At 34.3% G+C, this 20,967-nt stretch overlaps 1 protein-coding gene across 1 annotated transcript in view; it reads right to left on the reverse strand.

Moving 5' to 3' along the window:
- Window positions 1–4,086: 4,086 nt before the first annotated feature.
- The window catches only part of LOC120351791, a 205,812-nt gene continuing 188,931 nt past the window's right edge, over window positions 4,087–20,967 (reverse strand). The window contains exon 2 of the mRNA XM_039430120.1: window positions 4,087–4,268. Coding sequence (XP_039286054.1) covers window positions 4,124–4,268 — 145 coding nt within the window. The 3' untranslated portion in view covers window positions 4,087–4,123. The remainder of the gene's footprint in view (window positions 4,269–20,967) is intronic.

A 20,967-nucleotide genomic window follows, 5' to 3' on the forward strand; every position in this document is an offset into this window, starting at 1 on the left:
ATGAACATTTAAGGAATCTTAAGCTGGTTTACACCAAAGTTATTAACAAAATGTTATTAACTTGATCCTTATAGATTCTATTAGATTGAACGGAACTTGACAAACACATATGTTCATCATGTGTATGATAAGTTGTGTTCAATCTAATAGAATCTATAAGGATGGAGCTATTAACATTTTGCTGATAACTTTGGTGTAAACGCGGCTTTATCATACATTAAACATCTTGGGGCCGGTTTCCGAGCTCGGGATTTAGCTAAGTTCTAGACTTTAAACAGCTGAAGTCAGAAAATTGGCTTTCCGGAACGTGGCGTAGTCATAGTTGCAGCAAAATAATACTTATCTCATTTATAGAATTGGAAAACGTTTTCCTTGACGAAATGAAACATTCCTAAATGATACAAAATAGCTGAAACTTTACACTATTTTCTCTTTATTTTATTCTGTGTTCAATTTTCTAGTTTCTCGAAATTTAATTTAAACGTTGACTGCGACTACGCCCCGTTTCGTTCGGAAAGTCAATTTTCTGACTCCAGCTGTTTGAAGTCTAGAACTTAGCTACATCCCTAACAGGCACTTAGGAATCTTATTATACATTGAAAACCTTATCATTAAGGTTTATCAGAGATTGACAATGGTGTAATAACCGAAACCGGTCTTTCTAAGTATCAATAAATCTGTGGTTTTTGACAATTTCTTAGTCTTTCTCATTCAATATGAATAACTACCACAATATCAACTTCTCAACTACACAAAAAGCTTATCATTAAACATATTATTATACATTTGAAAATATTATTATTTTAATTATACAAAATTAAGTTAGTAGGATGTTAATCTTCAGTTATTGCTTTCAAATACTCAGAGGTTTTAGGAAATACCTCAAGGAATTTTTAAAATCACAACAAACATTCAATTCATCACAACAATCATATCAACTTATCCAAAATATGTTAATTTTTCAGATTATAAGATTAGTCTTATCACTTTGTCTAGGTAATTGTCACTAGAGCTAAACCTTTCCTTTTTCTTTCCTTTATCACCTTCTCCTTCTTCTTTTTCTTTTCTTTCTAGCAAGAGTTCTTCTGCTTTTACCTCTCCTTTAACTCACTCCTCTCATACTTATCTTCCATCTTCTTTTTAACGCGTTTTCTCATTTTAATCCTCTTCTCCTCCTCCTTCTCTCCTTCTCCTCCCAGCTCCTTATTTTTCTTGCTTCTTATTCTCCTCCTACTTCTTCACTTTGCACCTTCTTCTTGTCATCTTCGTTTTGTCATCTTGTTCTTGATCCATTTCTTCATCTCTTTATCCTAATATTGAAAGCTTATCTTCTTCTCCGTCTTCTACTTTACCCACTCCACCTTCTTCCTTTTTGTGTTCTTCTTCTCCTTAAATAATCAACAGAAAATATCATTCAAACAAAGTACTGTTTACAAATACAACAAACTTTTTACATTCAAACAAATACGACCTCAGTAACGGTACGGAAAGTGCAAAATTTTCATCTTTCTCTTGAATTATTTTCACTGAAAGCCTGAGAGATAAGCCAATTTCCAACAATTTCAAGTTATAATACAGTAAAAAGTCACGCTAAGCTTGGAAACTTTACCAAAAAGCATAGAATTCAAGCAATAAGAATATCACACTTTTCCCATGTTTAGAAAAGAACAAGTAGTCCAGTCAAATTTTCGTTCAAATTTGGTCGTTTTTCAGGAAACAACCCCAAAATAATTTTTCGCCACACTGCACAGAAAGCAGCTGTTTTCCAGTCCCTACGTAGATCTGAAAGACCTTGTTTGCAGACGACGTCAGAAAAGGGTTTCTTTTCTGGTCTAGGCCAGAAAGTTGTCTCTTTCCAGCCGCTCATGGAAGTAGTTAATAAGTCATCCGCTAGATCGGGCGAGTGTCCACTTTCATCATCAGCTGAAGTCGCCATGATTTCAGCTCCAGTTTCGAATCAAACTAATTCGCTTCGCAACCAGTTTTATTCAATTATTTATTGTTGATTAGTGCATTCCGAATTTTCAAAAATGCTTGAAGATGACTGTGGTACTCCAAGTGAAATTTTAAAAGAATCTGCAATCCTGACTGCAAATATTCTACCACTAAAATCAAGAGATAGGTACGATAGCTTAACGAGTATTCTTTATTTTGTATTCTTTATTTATTTTGTCAGCAATACCTGTAGTGTGGCGAAAAATATCGTTCGCAGCACGGGCAAAAATGTTTTTCCAGCTCTCAATCTTTTCAAAACCGATTTCGAGCTGGAAAAATCTCATTTTCTGCTCTAGGTGCGAAATATACTATTTCTCGACTGTTCTTATGTATTTTGGGGCAATGAATTCGAATCCCAATTCTGCTGACACGCCAGAGGATGGCTTCACCCTCAAAACCCCCAAAATATCAGACATTTTTTAAAGCTTTAGAATGCTGGAGCTACTACCTTATTTTCCCACCAGAGTAACGTTGAAACAATTTTTAATTTCTTCACCAAAAATCAAACGATTTCATAATTTTTCACCAAGAATAAAACAATTACTTAATTCCTTTACCAAAAATAATACAATTCCTTGATTCATTGTAAAAATCATACAATTTCCTAATTCCTTCAGAAGAAATCAAACAATTTATTTATACCTTCACCAAGAATCAAACAATTCCTTCACCAATATCAAACAATTTTCCGACTTTTCTCCTACCTGTTCCTAAAAGCCTGCGGTTGTCCAGTGTGTATGATAACCGGTTCCACTACGGCCTCATGCACATCCGTCATCATGCCGAGGATTTTGCCCAGGTTCTCCGACACCAGGTTGATGTGGAACTGCAGCTTGCGGTCCACGTTGGCCGTCGACGTGCGAAGCGAGTCTAACTCACTGCCTATCAGCTTGGACACATCCACTACGTTCATGCTGATTGGCTTCTTTTCCGAAGCCTCTGCATTGAAGTCATCAGCTGGCAGGAAGTTAGAATCCAGCTGATTCTTCAAGGTCACCAGTTTTGAGTCGATGTCGTTTACCTGGGGAAGATGAACAGAAAAAGCTGGTAAATGGAAATGGGAATGGTAATTTGAATGAAGATGTTAACGAGAATGTAAAGGAAACGGCAATGAAAATGAGAATTTGAATGGAAATGTGAATGGTAATAGGAATGGAAATTAGAATGACAATTGAGGAATAGAAGTTTAAATGAAAATGTGAATGAAAATTGAAATGAAAATAGAAATGAAAATGAAAATGTAAATGGTAATAGGAATGGAAATGAGAATGACAATTGTTTTTAGAATATTAAGTTTGTTTTTTGATCCTACAAGATTATTTCTTTAATATGTGAATATTTACAGATGGAAATAACTGAGATATTGCAATTATTCAAATGCTAATGAATTAGTTATTATCAAACAAAAAAATCCAAATTAAATGCAGTGATTCACCCCGAAGACTTCTGCTACTGCAAATATTGACAACAGGGTAAACAGGTAGATGGAAATTCGATGAGCGCTACTATTAAAACATTATTTGTCAGCCCGGGAATAGTAATTTCCATCTGTAGACTGGCTGGCCGCTATGGCTTAGTATAAAATGAGCGCTGCTATCCAGAGATTGTCAGTTTGGTTTAAGGGTAAGCATTCCTGACCGGCAATTAGGAGGTACTGGGTTGGATTCCCGGGCTGACAAATAATTGTTTAATAGTAGCGCTCATCGAATTTCCATCCAGATGTTTACCCTGTTGTCAATATTTGCAGTAGCAGAAGTCTTCGGGGTGAATCACTGCATTTAATTTGGATTTTCGTTTAATATTAATAATGTGAATATTTCCTATTTTAGTGATGATAATGTGAAATATTTTTTCTATGTTTGGTTTTGAAGCATCTGAATTTAAAAATCTAGTTCGTGAAAATGATATAGGATTGAACATTTTGTGAAGTGAACAACTACAAGACTTGACCTATTTCAGACTATGTGTAATCTTATCTGAATTTGGGAGAGGAATAGCACAAGGTTACATTATTTTTTCTCTCCCTATCATTTTGATGATGTATTTATTGTATGAATCAATATAAAATAAAGGTGAACTCTTCGAGCCTACTATAGTGGAGTCCACGCTATAATGACAGTGAAGAAAGTTAGAAGAAAAGCAATGCACGAATATCTGCCTTGCCACTGCCACTGATGTGATACAATACAGCTTTATCGAGATTCTCGATTCGCTGCAGTTTCGATTCGAGAGTCGATACTATCACCTCGAACACGTTGAACAGGTACTGCTCTCTGCAACACAAAAATCCAAATAGTTCATTAATTGATGGTTTGATGAATTGTGTAATAAGTATACCAACAATTTATATTGGAATTGAGATCAATTTGCAAAGAGAAATATAATTACAAAAAGTATGAACAATTTGGTCTAATTTATCAACTTTTGCATTAGCGATAGAAGAAATCTATAGTGAGGTCCACGTTATAATGGCAGTGGAGAAAGATAGGAGAACAACGTTGACGATCCAAAATGACGGTCTTGTCAATGTCTCCTATAGACGGTAGCTGATACATGTTCATTGATGTAATATTAACTGTTCATTCTCGTTTAAAATAATCAATTATATTTTTATTAAGCAAGAAATTCTATTTTTCAATTATTTCATAATGAATTTTCATAATAAAAAAAGACTTTTTTTGTTAATTATTAAAAGACGATCTGACAACAGAGCTAAGCAAGTAAGAGAATGATAGACAAGGATAGCAATACCATTGCTAAACAAACACTGCCATTATAGTAATTTTAATTTGTGATTTTAATCTATTATTTAATATTGATTTCAAAAAAAGGTATCTACTATAATGCTATTTTATAAATACTAAAACAAATTCTTATAAAAATGTATCAATTTCATCAGTAGGGATCCCAGTAATCCAGTTACTTCGCTCGTGTGTTGATGGGAAGGATATTGTTTTATATACTTTTCAGAGAGTCGACAATTATTTGTTGAAGCACTGCCGATTTATGTAGTTACATTACAATATTATACTATCGTTATTCAAATTGTATTTAATCTTCATTGTGATAATTTTTCATACGTTGTTAAATTCGTTGAATAAATATTATCTATACGATCATTCAATGCAAATTAGTGTATATGCCAGAATATATTGTAACATACATGAATAAAGAACTCCAACTCTAATCCTCACCCTATCTGAACGCTTCAAATCTTGTTGAAAAGGTTATTTCTTGAAGCTCCACCTCCATTGATTGACAGTTTCGTAGACTTATTCGAGAGTTTCAATGGAGCTTCAACCAGGGAGAATCATGCCTTCAATTCCGTGTGCTCAATTACATCATGACAATCATCAACTCTTCAAAATGGTGACAGATTTGAATACCTAGGGAAGAGCAAAGTCCAGGAAAACACAATCACATCCAAGAATATACTGAGCAGGTACTTAGCATGACCGATACCAATTTTCTGTGACATTTTTCAGCATCCAATCAATCACCCACTTTTGAAAATTGTGACGTTCTCAAGCCTCCTAAACGGAAGAGAATCGTTCACTTGTCTACTATATAGACCGTTCATGATAGTAACTGTTTTATAGTTCTTAGTTACAGTATAGAAGGCTACAGGTACTTAGTCATAGTTATAGTTATAGTTATAGTTTTAGTTATAGTTAGTTGTTAGTTTGATTCAGGAAGAAAGTGAACGATGCTTATCATATTAGCTATGATAGGTCACGTCCCGTGAATGTAATGGTACGCTAAACAGGCAAGCGTGACTTGCGTGGCCAGAATGTCTTATCTGTGACGTCACAGATATGTAAGTATTACATACTTGTACATAATACATAGAGTACGTAGAAGATAGTATATAGAAGTTTGTCACCAGAGCGTCACTTTCAAACTAAACAATGAGCGCGTGAATCTAATTCAAATTAGATATTAGATTAGAATTGAAGAGAAAGAAGAAGAAGAAGAAGAAGAAGAAGAAGAAGAAGAAGAAGAAGAAGATGAAGAAGAAGAAGACGGAAGAAGAAGAAGAAGGAGGAGAGAAATAAGATTGATTAATTGATTGAATTAAAGATAAAGAAGAAGGAGAAGAAGAAGATGAGAAAGAAGATTGATTAATATTGATTGAATTGAAGAGAAAGAAGAAGAAGAGAACGAAGAAGAAGAAAAAGAGAAAAAAGTGTAGAGAGAGACTTATATTATATTATTATCACAAATGGTGGAGAGACACCATTTATTGAGAAGTAACATTGTTCGTCTTCGTCGTATAATAAATAATATACAGTGTCAAAATACTACACTAATATCGTCCAACATACACAGCCGACCATCAACAACTTTTAAAAAGCACACAATCTAGCACACTCATTCACACACAACGTTTAAAGTCCCTCCTAGTACACTCAAAAACTGACATCTACTGTGACATTATCATTAATAATAACTGCTATTTGGAGAGAACTGGTACCCGACTTGCAATAACTGCTACTTCCTACTGTTCCGGGTCCAGCTGCTATCAATCAAACGCCTTTGACAAGAGTTGTTTGATGAATTCCGTGTGTAAAAATGTGCATAAGACGAAGAAGGAAATACGAAAAATGTGCACAAAACAAGGATGGAAATACTAAAAATGTGCACAAGACAAAAATAGAAATAGGAGGAGAACATGAGAGAAACAAGGAAAGGAATAACTTTCTCCGCACCACTCCCTGGTCCTTATAGTAATAGTTTCGGGAGATCAAAGTTATGATGTTTGAGTATTTTTAGTTGAGAGAGTATTTATGTGACAAGAGATGTGGTTCTATTCATTCATATGTGAGTAATGGCTTTTGAGTAGTATTGTTTAGCGGAGTATCGTTTAGCCCAACAAGGAAAGTTTTGTTTATCTGATCGCAGAACATGTTACGATGAAAGCTTGAAGAAATTTGATAGCGAGATGATTTGAGCTTACCTTATGCTCCTGAACTCTGGAGCAAATGCTCACGTATTTTAAAGATTTTTCATCAGCTGATTCGCTTTTGTAGCCTTACTTTGTTTTAATAGCTCACGGAAGCGCTAAATATGCAAGTAAGGGGCACCGTTTGTGTTTGCGTCGTCTGCTCTGTTTTCTATTTATGAATAGAGTTTTGGGTTAGTTGAATTTAGACTTTATTCATTATGTAAGCAGAGCTGGTTTCAATTACTTAAGCCACGTTTACACCAAAGTTATTAACAAAATGTTGATAACTTAATCCTTATAGATTCTATTGGATTGAACGGAGGTGGACAAACACATATGATCATCATGTGAATGATAAGTTATATTCAATCTAATAGAATCTGTAAGGATTGAGTTATTAACATTTTGTTAATAACTTTGGTGTAAACACAGCTTTAGAATAATCCTGGCTTAGCTAGAAGAATCAGCTCCTGAGAGCTTGGAACTAAGAGATATCTGCATATAAAAATATATCTTAAGAAGATATCCCATGGTATAGTGCATTTATGTTCCAAATTTCATTGTCAAACTCAAGCCGATAGTCCTGGTAGTTGATAGAGGAGTTGCACGTACGAGGCAAGTTGAAAGGTAGCTGCACACATTATAAGGAGAAATAAGGAAATAAGTTGCAAGGTGAAAGAAAGTTGAAGGAAAGCCAATCTCTCCACCAAATCAATGCTTTTAAAAGTTGATAGAAAAATTGCACGAAGAAGGCAAGTTGATGAGGAGAAATTAATAAGAAAAGTAGTTGCAAGCTGGAAGAATGTTGAAGGAAAGTTGAAGGGAACCAAATCTCTCCACCAAAACAATGGTTCAAGAAGTTGCACGAATAAGGCAAGTTGAAAGGAAATTGCACACAGTCATGATGAGAAGAAATGCGAAAAGAAGTTGCAATGATGGGGAAAGTTGCACCTAAATAATGACCCAACTATTAAACAGCTATGAGAATCTAGGCTAGATTGGTCACACCCATTAGATATTATGAATTAATATCTTGTAGACACTTCCTAGGAAGTGAACTATTAGAGAAAACTACGCAGCTTTTAAAGTCATCTTCCGTTGGTTAGTCCAGACAATATGGGCAAATTAATATCTGATGACAGATTACCACGTGATAAGCTTTTAAACTAATGGTTTGTGACTAGATATGAGTTTGTTTACGTTGTAAATGTGGCGGTGAAACTTCTGATAGCTTCTTAAAAACTGTTAATATCACAGGCTTGTCTAGGCGTATCGAATAGCACTTTCATATTTTGATAGTTGTTATAATATTCGCAGGAGATGATAGAGAGAGCTGAGGAATACTTATCTAATCTTATAATACTTGTTTGAATTATAAAATTATATAAGTTTATAATTCTCTTGCGAAAAATATTCATAGACTGGAGGAATGAAAAAATCCTTGATTTATCTATACATAGCTTGAGAAACCGATCAACCACTTTTTCATAGTTCAAAACGATTTTGATGAATGAATGGGTTATGATGATGAATAAATAGATAGGTTCTAACCACTAATATTGTTCTCAATTATTTCCATACAGTTCTAGGTGGGTTCCGAACCAATCGAAAGTGTTTTGAGGCTCATAACTATCAGCTCATTAGTTAAGACTGGTTCAACTCAACTTAACTCGCATTTAACCGTCTCCTTTCCAACTAGAGTACTGAGAGTGTGTTACTTGATCATTCATCAACTTTTCAATCATCTTCAGGTTCAACTCAATTTAGGGGAATTAAACAGTCTCCTTTCCAACTAGAGTACTGGGAGTACGTTACTTGATCATTCATCAACGTCTCCATTAATTTTACAAACTCTACAACTTTTACAAACTCTAAAAACTTGTTTCACATACTCAACAACTTTTTTACAGACTTTACATTTGTCTACAAACATCTCTACCCCCTCACAACAATATATTTCCTACAGTTACAATCACTTTTCACGTGGTCGTTAGAACAGTTCAACCTTACCTCCACAATATTTTCAAAAACAATTTAAAAACATTACTAATTTTAAAAACTCTCTTACAAACTCTACAAAAGCTTCACATACTTTACACTATCCTACAAACATTTTTCCCCTGATAACAATCCATTTCCTACAGTTTCAATCACATTTTACGTGGTCATTAGAATAGTTCAGGCTGATCTCTACAATTTTCTTCAAAAACTATTTGAAAACTTGACAAATTTATAAAACTTCTTCATGAACTCTACAAAATTTTTACAGACTTTACAATTTTTAGGAAACCTTTTCTACAACATTTTACATTATTTTAACAAACATTTTTCCCCTGATAACAATCCATTTCCTACAATTTCAATCACATTTCACGTGGTCGTTAGAACAGTTCAATCTTTGCTCCACAATACCTCCAAAGACAATAGCTATTTGATACATAAGTATTGTGATTATTATAGGCATGAGAGGCAATGCATGCATTATAGGTTAGGTGTGCAAGGTCATATTCGAGTATGGACTAACAGGTACAATTAGTAGGCATATATGTACAAGTGCGTGTGTGTATGTGATCTATATTCACATATGTGTATTTGTGTGAGGTAAATAGTCTGGCACCGTTGTGGAGCCGGAAAAGAATATCGCTATCTGCTTTGTCGAATGATAGACAAGGATAGCAACATCAATGTTAATCAAATACTGCCATTATAACGTGGACCTCACTATAGGAAGATGATACAAAGATGATACGAAGATGATACAAAGATGATACAGAGATGATACAAGGATGATGGACAAGGATAGCAACACTAATATTAATCAAATACTGCTATTATAACGTGGACCTCAATATAGGAAGATGATACGAATATCAAACAAAGATAATACAAAGATGATACAAAGATGATACAAATATGATAAAAAGATGATACAAGGATGATAGACAAGGATAGCAACACACATCTCAAACACTGCCATTATAACGTGGACCTCACTATAATAATTGCAACATTGATAACAAGAAATAATCAATCCAATAAGAAAAACAGTTCTAGGGACCCGAAATAGTAGAAATACAACTCAGAAATACCTAGAACTCAATCTAGGTTATTAGTGCGTTTATTGAGACGCTTGTTTTCGTCGCCAGCTACAATTGGACGGTAATTGCGGGTTAGCATTGTAACGAGCGTTTTCATTGGCCCATCATTAACCAATTAGCAGGCGTAACTGATTCAAGGCTTCTCAACACACTCACATGCATTGAAATTAGCATAAAAGTCAATAATTAGGTGTTGAAACACTGCGAATAATCTACAAACAAAACATCTATGTTGTACTGTTTTGTAGTATATCTATATTGTCTTTGGGTTATCTATAATTTGTATTAAATCTATATCTATATTGTTCCACGTTATATATGTATGATAGACAAAATTTCATTAGCCTTGTCTAAATCTGGAGCAAGGGGTTACATTGGGCTATTATTTTTTCTCTAAAAAACAATGATATAATTTAGTGAATACTTAGAAATTAAGTTGAATTCTAAATGGGGATTCTATGAAGAATGTCCTCTTGCGCTCTCTGATGATATTTCCGAGTATGTTTCTTTTCCACTGTATGAATTTGTCTAAATCTGGAGCAAGGAGGTACATTGAGCTATTATTTTTTCTGATAAACATCGATATAATTCAGTGAATACTTGAAAATGAAATTTAATTTCGAATGTAAAATGTAAATTCTATGAAGAGTGTCCGCTAATTTTATCTGATAGTATCTCTGGGTATTTCTCTGCTCTATAAAAGGAAAAGACCCAGTGATACGTGTGATATCAAATCGATATTTCTTAGGTTATCGTAATTCTGTTATAAAGTAAATTCGTATGGCTTTTGTTGGTGGGGAGTCCCTTGCGGGAAGGTCCCACCGCCTGAATATATAATTTAAGCCGTCAATGGGCCTTACGACTGTCATACTTCAGCCGGGACCGACAGTTTAACGTGCCCATCCGATAACACGGGAATTCTGTTATAAAGGTTATTAATTGGGACAAGCTCCACTGAGCTATTAACTTCAAAAACAATCTAAGCTCCAAAATCACTCTCCTATGTTCCGAAAAATTCATCAATCTCAATTATAAAAATTTATTATTTAATCATAGAAAAATATATTCTCTTGTCAAATGAAATATAATATTGATTATTTTAAACAATAATAATGAGTTGATTTTACATTAGATATACCGGTATCAGCTATCCTCTATAGAAGGCAATGGCAAGGCAGAGAATCGACAATGCTGTTCTCCTATCTCTCTCCACTGCCATTATAACGTGGACCTCACCATAGACGTTAAACTCCAGACTCAGATCTGATCTTCAACATGAGTTCAGTTAACTTTGTCTGAAGTACAAGAGTTCAAATCTATATACAACTTAGGGTCAGACCATATGAAGCGTTTTTTCAGGCATTTCTATAGGCGACATTCAATCGAAGAGTTTCTTGCCCTGCCGACTCTATTCTTCATCCATTTTTACAATAAGTACATTATCAAAATGATAATGAAACCCGATAGAGAGAAATTGAAACAAAGAAGAAGAGAAGAAGAAGAAGAAGAAGAAGAAGAAGAAGAAGAAGAAGAAAATGATAATGACTTAGAAACCCGATTCAAGTTTAAACTTTCAGATAAACTCAAATTTGATTAACTTAATCTAGTTTAGCAATCTATACTGTGCAAACAACCTAAGACATCGTCTGAAAACGCCAGGAAAAACGCTCAATATGGTCTGGCCCTTATCCAATGTGTTCGTTTCAGATTGAACGTCGATACTACATAATATGAGTAGACATACATATAACTACTTCAACATATATTATAAAAATTCGTCTATGATGATGATGATATTATGGGTATATGGTATGTAACTGAGATATGTTATGTGGGGAAGGCAAGCCTAATATCGTCTTCACGAAGATATTAGTAATATTAAACGTGCAACTGTCATATCATTGAAGATATCTCGTGAAAATGACGAAATAGGCCTACTTTCACCAGGCTACGTAACCTATGTAACTCTAGTGAACTCAAAATACCACCTCTACTAACATAATATTATAGAAACAGAACTAAACTAAACTAAGTATAATTTTACATTTGTGATGATGTTTGTTATGTAATGAATTCATCATTTCTGAATACAATATTATTGAATTAATATTTAATTTATTTTTTTAGAATAAAATAATTTCTCAATTATGAAGTTGTTAACCCTTAATCTTGTTGAACTTCAATCTATCAATCACTTTGGATTCAACGCATATCATGAATGAATTCAGTGAAGTATGTACGGTAGCCAATTGAAAAGAACATCAATCATTTCATTCATTAGGTGGCCTAATGGACTTGGATGAGGACCAATCACCGCTCTTCCCGCTTTTACTCTATTCGACTCAGCTCAGCTTAGCTTAGAGCTCATTAATTAATAGTAGAGCAGCTTCATTATATTGGCAGAGAGCACTTGATACGAAAAGAGATAGAAAGGAGAAGAAAGAGAAAAGAAGAATACGAAGAAAAGAAAGAAGAAGAAAATAATGATGAAGAAGGAGGAAGAAGAAGAAAGTCCTGGAGCTATAAAGGCTCTCTTTCATATGAATTTGATAATAATTCTTCGCAAGGAGAAGGCGAAGGCGAAGGAGAAGAACAAGAAAGAAGAAAAGAAGGAGAAGAAAAAAAGGAAGGAGGAAAAGAAGAAGAAGGAGTAGTAGCACAACATCAACAAAGAACGAGGAAACGAATGAATAGAAGCGTAAGGAGAAGAGGGGAAGAAGAAGAAGGAGTAGTAGAAGAAGAAGAAGAAGAAGAAGAAGAAGAAGAAGGAGTAGAAGAAGAAGAAAAGCTACAAAGTCCTGGAGCTATAAACGCTTTCTTCCATATGAATTTGATAATGAGCCTTCGGAAGAAGAAGGGGAAGGAGAAGAAAAAGAAGGAAGAGAAGAAGGAGAAGAAGAAAAATAAGAATAAGTAGTAGAACAACATCAACAATGAGCGAGGAAACGAATGAAAAGAAGAAGTAGTTAAGAAGGAATGAACGGAGAAGAATCCGACTAAGAGAAAAAAATGAGAAGAAAAGGTGAAGGAAAAGGAGAAAAAGAAAAAGATGAAAGGGAGAGGAATAAACAGAAAAAATAAGAAGACGAGCAATAAAACGAGAGAACATATTATGTAGAGGAAGAAGTGTGAGGAGAAGAAGAGGAAGTGAAGAGGCAAGAAAAACGAGCAGATGTAAAAGAAGAGGAAGAGGAGGAAGAATAAGAAAAAATGAAGATGAAGAAGAAGAAGAAGAAGAAGAAGAAGAAGAGGAAGAAAAAAGAAAGAGGAGCAGAAGAAGAAAATCTGATCGGGAAGAAGTAGGATAGCTACAAAATCCTAGAGCCGCAAAGGCTTTCCTATGATATGAATTTGATAATAACCTTTTTGCAAATAGGTTAAAAGATCAAAAAGTAGATCTCAATTAACAGAAAATAAACAGTATTCGAGTAGAAAAATATTAGAAAACAAATTGACATGCAATTCTAGCAAAAAATGAAGCTATACAGAAATAAAATAGTATTCGAGCAGAAGAATAATTGGAAACAAATTGACATGCAATTCATCAGACAAAATCGTAACCAAATTCTGTAACAACTCGCAAAATTTCACAACCCGAATTACTCAGGTGGAATTTAGTTGCTGACCTACAGGTCCACCTCACGAAAATTTATTTTGACACATTCAAAATGGTGGACGGTGGGCGAACATTTCGTGATTCAAATGTCACGGAAATTGATTTGCTTCAGATATGATTCTGGTGCAGTCGGTTATTACAGTGAGGTCCACTTTATAATGGCAGTACTTGATTAACATTGGTGTTGCTATCCTTGTCTATCATTCGACAAAGCAGATAGCGCTATCCTTTTCAAGCTCCGCCGCGTTGCCAGATTTTTTTTCTACAGTGTATGAATATAATTACTCAACAAAATTAGATCTCATTTACTAGTAGTTCTGTGAACAGTAGACCTCGCGCTCAGTAAGTTACATTGACCTGTTGCTATGTTTTTTCAAAAATTAATAAGTAATTTTATCAATTTAAAACGTCTAGAAAAAATTCTAAATAAACATAGAGTTTTCTGTCTTATCGTACCGTGACGTGTCGTCCCGGAATGTGAGTGTGAGCACTGTTATCAGGTCTGGCCTGGCTGCAACTGCCTACAACGTTGATGGAAAGATAAATTTTCAAAGATGTTCGATGTTCATGAACGGGTAGTATTATAGTCCACTAGACAGCTGATTTATGATGAATAATATTCTATAGTCTGACTTTTACGGTAATATTGGCGTATGAAGGAGGCTCCTTTTTCCTTTTATATTATCCTTGAAATGCAAAATTTCCAAAATTTGTATATCGTCGACGCGCAATTTGAAAAGGAACATACCTGTCAAATTACATGAAAATCTATTACCGCGTTTCGCCGTAAATGCGCAACATGTAAACATATAAACATTAAGAGAAATGCCAAACCGTCGACTTGAATCTTAGACCTCACTTCGCTCGGTCAATGAAAACTGTATATCATTCGACAAAGCAGATAATGCTGTCCTTCTCTAGCTCTGCAACGTTGCCGGATCGATTTACTACAAAGTAGAAATATACTTATTCAACAAAATATCAAATCTCAATTGTGTAAAATCATTATTTACTTATTGAAACATATATTTTCTTGACGAATAAAATGATATAGTTGATTATTTTTAACAATAATGAACAGTTAGTATTTTTCATCAGATATACTGGTATCAGCTATCCTCCATAGAAGACAGTAATAGATAATTGAAAAAAATATAATTGAACGTTTTACAAAAGAAACATAACCTATTTTTCGGACATTTTATTAATTTATCAAAATTTGGGAATGGAATAGATTTGGGCCGAGTCTATTGTTCCTTCCTAATCATATTTATATGATTTGTGATTCTGTCCACGAATAAATAAAATAAAATAAATATATTTTCTTGCCGAATAAAATAAAATTCATTATTTCAACAAGTATGAACGGTTAATTTGACATCAGATATCATATAAAGAGGGCAGTGGCAAGGCAGAGAATCGGCAACGCAGTTCTCCTATCTTTCACCACTGCCATTATAACAAGGACCATACTGTATATTCAAATGTTGGGCACGGAATGTCGTGATAGGACCTTCCCACGTGAGTAGCCTAAGCTGGTTCTGGTCTGGATCGCTATATAATTATTATTAGGCTATGCAGACAGCCTAATGAAAGGCATGCCGCACTTTAGGCCACATTGTAGGCTGTACAAGTGCAGTTTCAATTTCTGTAACGAAAATTGGAGTGATTTTGTCGAAATATTGGTCCAGTTATTTCACTTTATATTATTGGTTGCTGAAGAAATCGAATTTTGCAGAGAGAGAAGAGAAATTCATTCAAAAGGAAACAGAAAAGAACAGGCAGTAATGCAAAACCTGTGAGAGGGAGAAGAAGATGGAGAAGAAGAAGAAGAAGAAGAAGAGGAAGAAGAAGAAGAAGAAGAAGAAGTCTCCTCAACTTCCAAGCCTATTTCTCAGAGGTCCGGTTTTAGTTCCTATGACTCTATAATACGAGTATACACTTCATATTATATTACATTCCCTATATTATATGATGAAGGCTATATTACCACCTTCGCAATATTATTGATTCGAACCCGTCCATTGCTATTGATAGCCAAATTGATTCCCATACCTAACTGCCCTGTCAATCTCTCCAACCCACTCGACTTCCCCAATATTCAAACATATAATTTCCCGACTTATTCGAGCAGAAAGCAAACTCACCTATCTACTTATCCATCTCCAAATACCCGCCAGATGCCAAATCGACCAATCAAATCACTTCCCGCCATTATTCAAAATGCTAACCGGGCCGCTTATTCAATGCACTGAAATTAAAAGAAAGAGTCAACGAACCGTGAAAAGTGCGTCGCTTTTTGTTTGTTTCACGATGATATAACAAAATCTTGCTTAATTTGATCTTTATCCTTCTGAAAAAACAATACTGGTCCAAAAAACTGGGTCAATGCATTAGTTGAGCTTTATGCTGCACTGAAGTGTTCTGAGCTTTAAATGTAGTATACTGAGCTTATAGACACTGTAAGATATCTTTAGTAGAATTAATTCAGTAACAGAGTGACCTATGTGAAGTGGACAGGAATAAAAACGTTCAAAAAATGTGAATATCAATCATTTCTTCATTAATTTATTGATTATAGCAGAAAAATACAATATTCAGAGAAGAAAAATCAGGCTATTGCCCAAAACCTCAAATTTTATAGAAGAGGATCATGTTTTTTTATTCGTCGTAATGACCGAAAAAAATATGAGTAGCAAAAGAGAATTGAAGCAATAACAGATTAACCAATAGGAGAGTAGCAACTTTGTTGTCGTTTTAACAGCCAATAGGATTGCAGCTTCCTTTTTTGTAAAGAGGCGACAGCCAATGGGAGTCAATTCATCTATCCAAAGGGTTATTATCAAATTCATTTAATAGGAAGTCTTCGTGGATTTAGGACTTATTAGCTTTTCTTCTTCTTCTTCTTCTTCTTCTTCTTCTTCTCTTCCTCCTCCTCCTCCTCCTCCTCCTCCTTCTTCTTCTTCTTCTTCTTCTTCTTCTTCTTCTTCTTCTTCTGCTTCTTCTTCTTCTTTTTTCTTCTTCTCTTCTTCTTCTTCTCTTCTCTTCTTCTTCTTCTTCTTCTTCTTCTTCTTCTTCTTAGTACATATTCATACATTATGAGCTCCATATGAGAGATACATTGATTGTATGTCTATTATATTTAATGAGCTACATATATATTCAATCATACATATTCGGGATACTTATATAGTTATATATATATCAGAACTCGTCCATCATCAACAGTTATCAGATATTCGATTTTGCAATCGTACACACTTCTCTCATTCACGTAACGATTGTAATTAAGTAGTCTCGTTTCGCACGACAAAAGTGGACTGTAACTTCTTCTTCCACTCTATACTATACTAGCCTTCTTCTAGGGTAAGCTAGCCTATAATTTGTGCGTGTGTTATTATAGATGGCTGAAGAAGAAGTCAACTTTCAACTGACGATTATTATAATAATTTTGAGCATGCGCATGCGTGGTTAACAAGTGGAACACGACATTTAGGTATGTTGTGAAGAGGATATTGGACATGCGATATTCTGTTTTTGTTGAGGGTGAAGCCTACCTTAGGTCTAGACTTGTGCGAGAGTAACGGAAAGGATTATGATGATGAGAGAATGTTGAAAGGATCTACAGCTTCAGGTGCCTTCAGGATCATTGAGATGTGATAATACATGTTATTATATGTATCAAAGTAAATCGACTGATAAAACTGAGGTCCACGTTGGAATGGCTGTTAAGGAAATGGGAGAACATCATTGCCGATTCTCTGTCTTGACACTGCCTTCTATAGAAGATACTGATTTATCTTATGTGATATGATCTGTTCATCTTTCCTTAGGCTTATCAATTATACTTTATTCGTCAAGTAGATATATTTTTCAATGTTAAATTATACATTTTCATAAATCATAATATTTACATACACATCTCATACATGAAAATTTATTATTTGATAATTTAAATTGATATTTTCTTGACTGATAGAATATAATCCATCATTCTTAACAAGAATGTACAGTTCATATCACATGAGAATATCGGGGGACCGAGCTTTGCTCTGGAGTGTAAAAGCATAGAAAATTTGAACGAAAGATTGAATTTATAGTTTATATTTATTCATTCATTTTCTCAGTCGTACAATTATTTTTAGTTATATGAGGAGGTACAACAGTCTTATGCCCAAAACTGTCGCTTTTCAAATTTATACTACAGTCCAAATCAAAATCTAGGTTAAGCTACTATCACTAATCAAAATAAAAATTTATTCACACTTCAATAAACAAACACATCATCAATTACAAATAGATATACTATGAATTCGATTTAGAATGATATACTATGTTTGCTACAATATTTGTTAATATACTATGTATCACTAACAGCATATAGTTACTATTCTGGACTTTCTGAAGTAAACATGTTTTCCAAAAAAAAAGAGAAATAAACGAAAATAAGTTTTTCTATCTGAATTTTCCTTCTCGTGAGATCAGCTGAATGATTCTACACTCGTTCACTCACTTCCATCGACAGACGACAAAATTTCCAGCTGTTTTTCCAAGGACGTATTGATATTTATCCTTTCAATGTCCTTCAGCGAGTTATCCCAGGGTTGAGACCTAGTGAAATCGAATTTTCATATCATAAACCTACTTTGTTTCAAATTTCATGAGAATCGATAGAGCCGTTTTCGAGATCCGGTCACATAAAGATATTTGTATAAAAATAAAAACATATAAACAGAAATTGTTCGTTTAATAGTATAGGATATATTGGTATCAGCTATGGAAGGCAGTAGCAAGAGAATCGGCAACCCTGTCCTTTCATCTCTCTACACAGAGAGCCATTCTTTGAGGGTTGAGTGTAAGAGAGGGCCGGCTGCGCCCTAACTCCGCCCTCCTAGGTAAAAATAAAGGCAGCTATTCTATTCAATCCTATTCTATTCTACACACTTCAGTCTGTATATGATTTATCATGTTATTTCACTCTTTCTGATAATCATTCTCAACGCTAGAACGTTAGTTGAATTTTGTTCCATAACACATGAATAAAGGAATCTGAATCCGAATCCACTGTCATTATAACGTGGACCTCACTTCAGGGCAGAGTGAAAGATAATAAGACCTGAGCAGATAACTGATAACTGATACCTTGATAACTGTTACCTTGTTACCGACCTGTTGAAACCGATGGTTTGACTTCTGTATGATTTAAAATATTCATAAATAAGATGCGCATTCCAAGATAGCCGTGTCCGAAAGTGATCACTTCAATTTAGATTGGGCTGATAGAAACGTACAAATCTACTCACAATAACCTAGGGCACATTTCTGTCTAACCTACTCAAAAACACATATACTGAAGTATATATATTAGCTGAAGTATATTATGAGCTCTGTGTACCGTACTCAAAAACACATATAGTGTACCTACTCAAGTATATATTTGCTTGAGTATATTATGAGTTCTGCCTACCGTAGCCTACTCAAAAACACATAATCTCTAGTATATATATATTTACTGGAGTATATATGAGTATGATACTCAGGTTTGACATATCAAGATTCTCAACGATACTAGATTTATAGCTCCTGTCTTACCAATAATCATCATTATTATTTTTCGAAAAAGGAAGTCCAATCTTCTGATATTATTATGTTTTCATCGCGGTCAACTTTTACTTGCAACGTCGTATCCACTTTAAACATCACTAACCAAGAATTCAGGAAATTGTGTGAGAAATGTGTGATTTTTTTGGAGATAATAATTTTATTCTCACTAAATAATAATACTAGATATAGTAATAGTAATAATAATAGCACTATAGTGAGGTTCACGTTACAATGGCAGTATTTGATTAACATTGGTGTTGCTATCTTTGTATATAACTCGACAATACATTGGAGTGATCCGTAGTCTAGTGGATAGAGTGCTTGCGTAGCAGCATAGAGAACCCGGGTTCAAACCCTCTCATTATCGAAATTTTTTAACCAGATCATTCCTGTGTTATCGGATGGGCACGTTATTGTCGGTCCCGGCTGAAGTATGACAGTCGTAATGCCCATTGAAGGCTTAAATTATATATTCAGGCGGTAGGACCTTCCCGCAACCAACAAAAGCCATTCGAATTTATTTATTTATTCGTGGATACAATATTACAAATCATATAAAATAATATGATTGGGTAGGAACAACAGGCTTAGCCCAAAACTATTCCATTCCAAATTTTGATAATGTTACATGTCCATAAAAATAGGTTATGTTTCTACTGTAAATAGTTCAAGCTCAATTTTCGTCCAAAAATAAAATGCAAATAAGATGCAAATTTTAAATTTAGAAGAATTAAAACACCAAACGAAAGTAAAATATTACACTTAATTATCACTGCACATTAATTGATTAAGTTATTTTATAAAATTTTGAAGCCATAAATACACACAAATTCTCACTAAGAACAGCTGGAAACATAATTTACTTTTATTATTCAACAAAGCAGATAGCGCTATCATCTTCTACCGCTGCAACATTGCCAGATCGTTTCTGAACAATGTGGAAATAATGTAAGTAATTAACAAATTCTCAAATATGAGAATGTATTATAAAATAATAAACTTTTTCCCTTGATGAATAGAATATAATTGATTATCAAGAATGAACAGTTGATATATTTACAGAAATGTGGGAAATTGTATGCTGATTGCTATCAATTATATTCTTGCCACTTCATAGTCTCTTTCAAGTTCCTCAAGTTGTGGATACGATTTGGAGAGTGGTTAGGAGAGGCCTGAACAAGAGACATGCTTCATTGAAAGTTGCACGTGTACATTGGAACTTAACTCATAACTCCCAATAATTATTTGAACTAACTTCAGGTGGTCACCCTTCCACAACTGAATGCCACCTGCTCGTTTCAGTTCTCACAGTCGATTATGATTTCCCAAAATCTAGAATATCTTTGGGTTTCTAGTAGGAGAGGCCTTCTTTTCATAGAAGAATCTCTGACTTCTTACAAATACTGTAAGAAAACACTTCATAATATACTTCAAAATCTTACCAATGATTGTCGATCTTTGACAATTAGATTGTGTTATCAGATCACCAAGCAAACTGGTTTCAAAATTTTCTGTCTTACTCAATCGAGGAAAGATAAAGAGAGAAGCGAAAGAGCATGAAGAAGAATTAAATTAAGAAGAAGAAGAAGAAGAAGAAGAAGAGAAGAAGAAGAAGAAGAAGAGAAGAACAAGAAGTAGAAATAGGGAAAGGTGACCGGAAATGAGCACTTGAAATAATTATAACAGTATCAAAGAGCGCGGTGCCGCGG

Source organism: Nilaparvata lugens, chromosome 6 (assembly GCF_014356525.2).
Source record: "Nilaparvata lugens isolate BPH chromosome 6, ASM1435652v1, whole genome shotgun sequence".
NCBI classification, from domain to species: domain Eukaryota; kingdom Metazoa; phylum Arthropoda; class Insecta; order Hemiptera; family Delphacidae; genus Nilaparvata; species Nilaparvata lugens.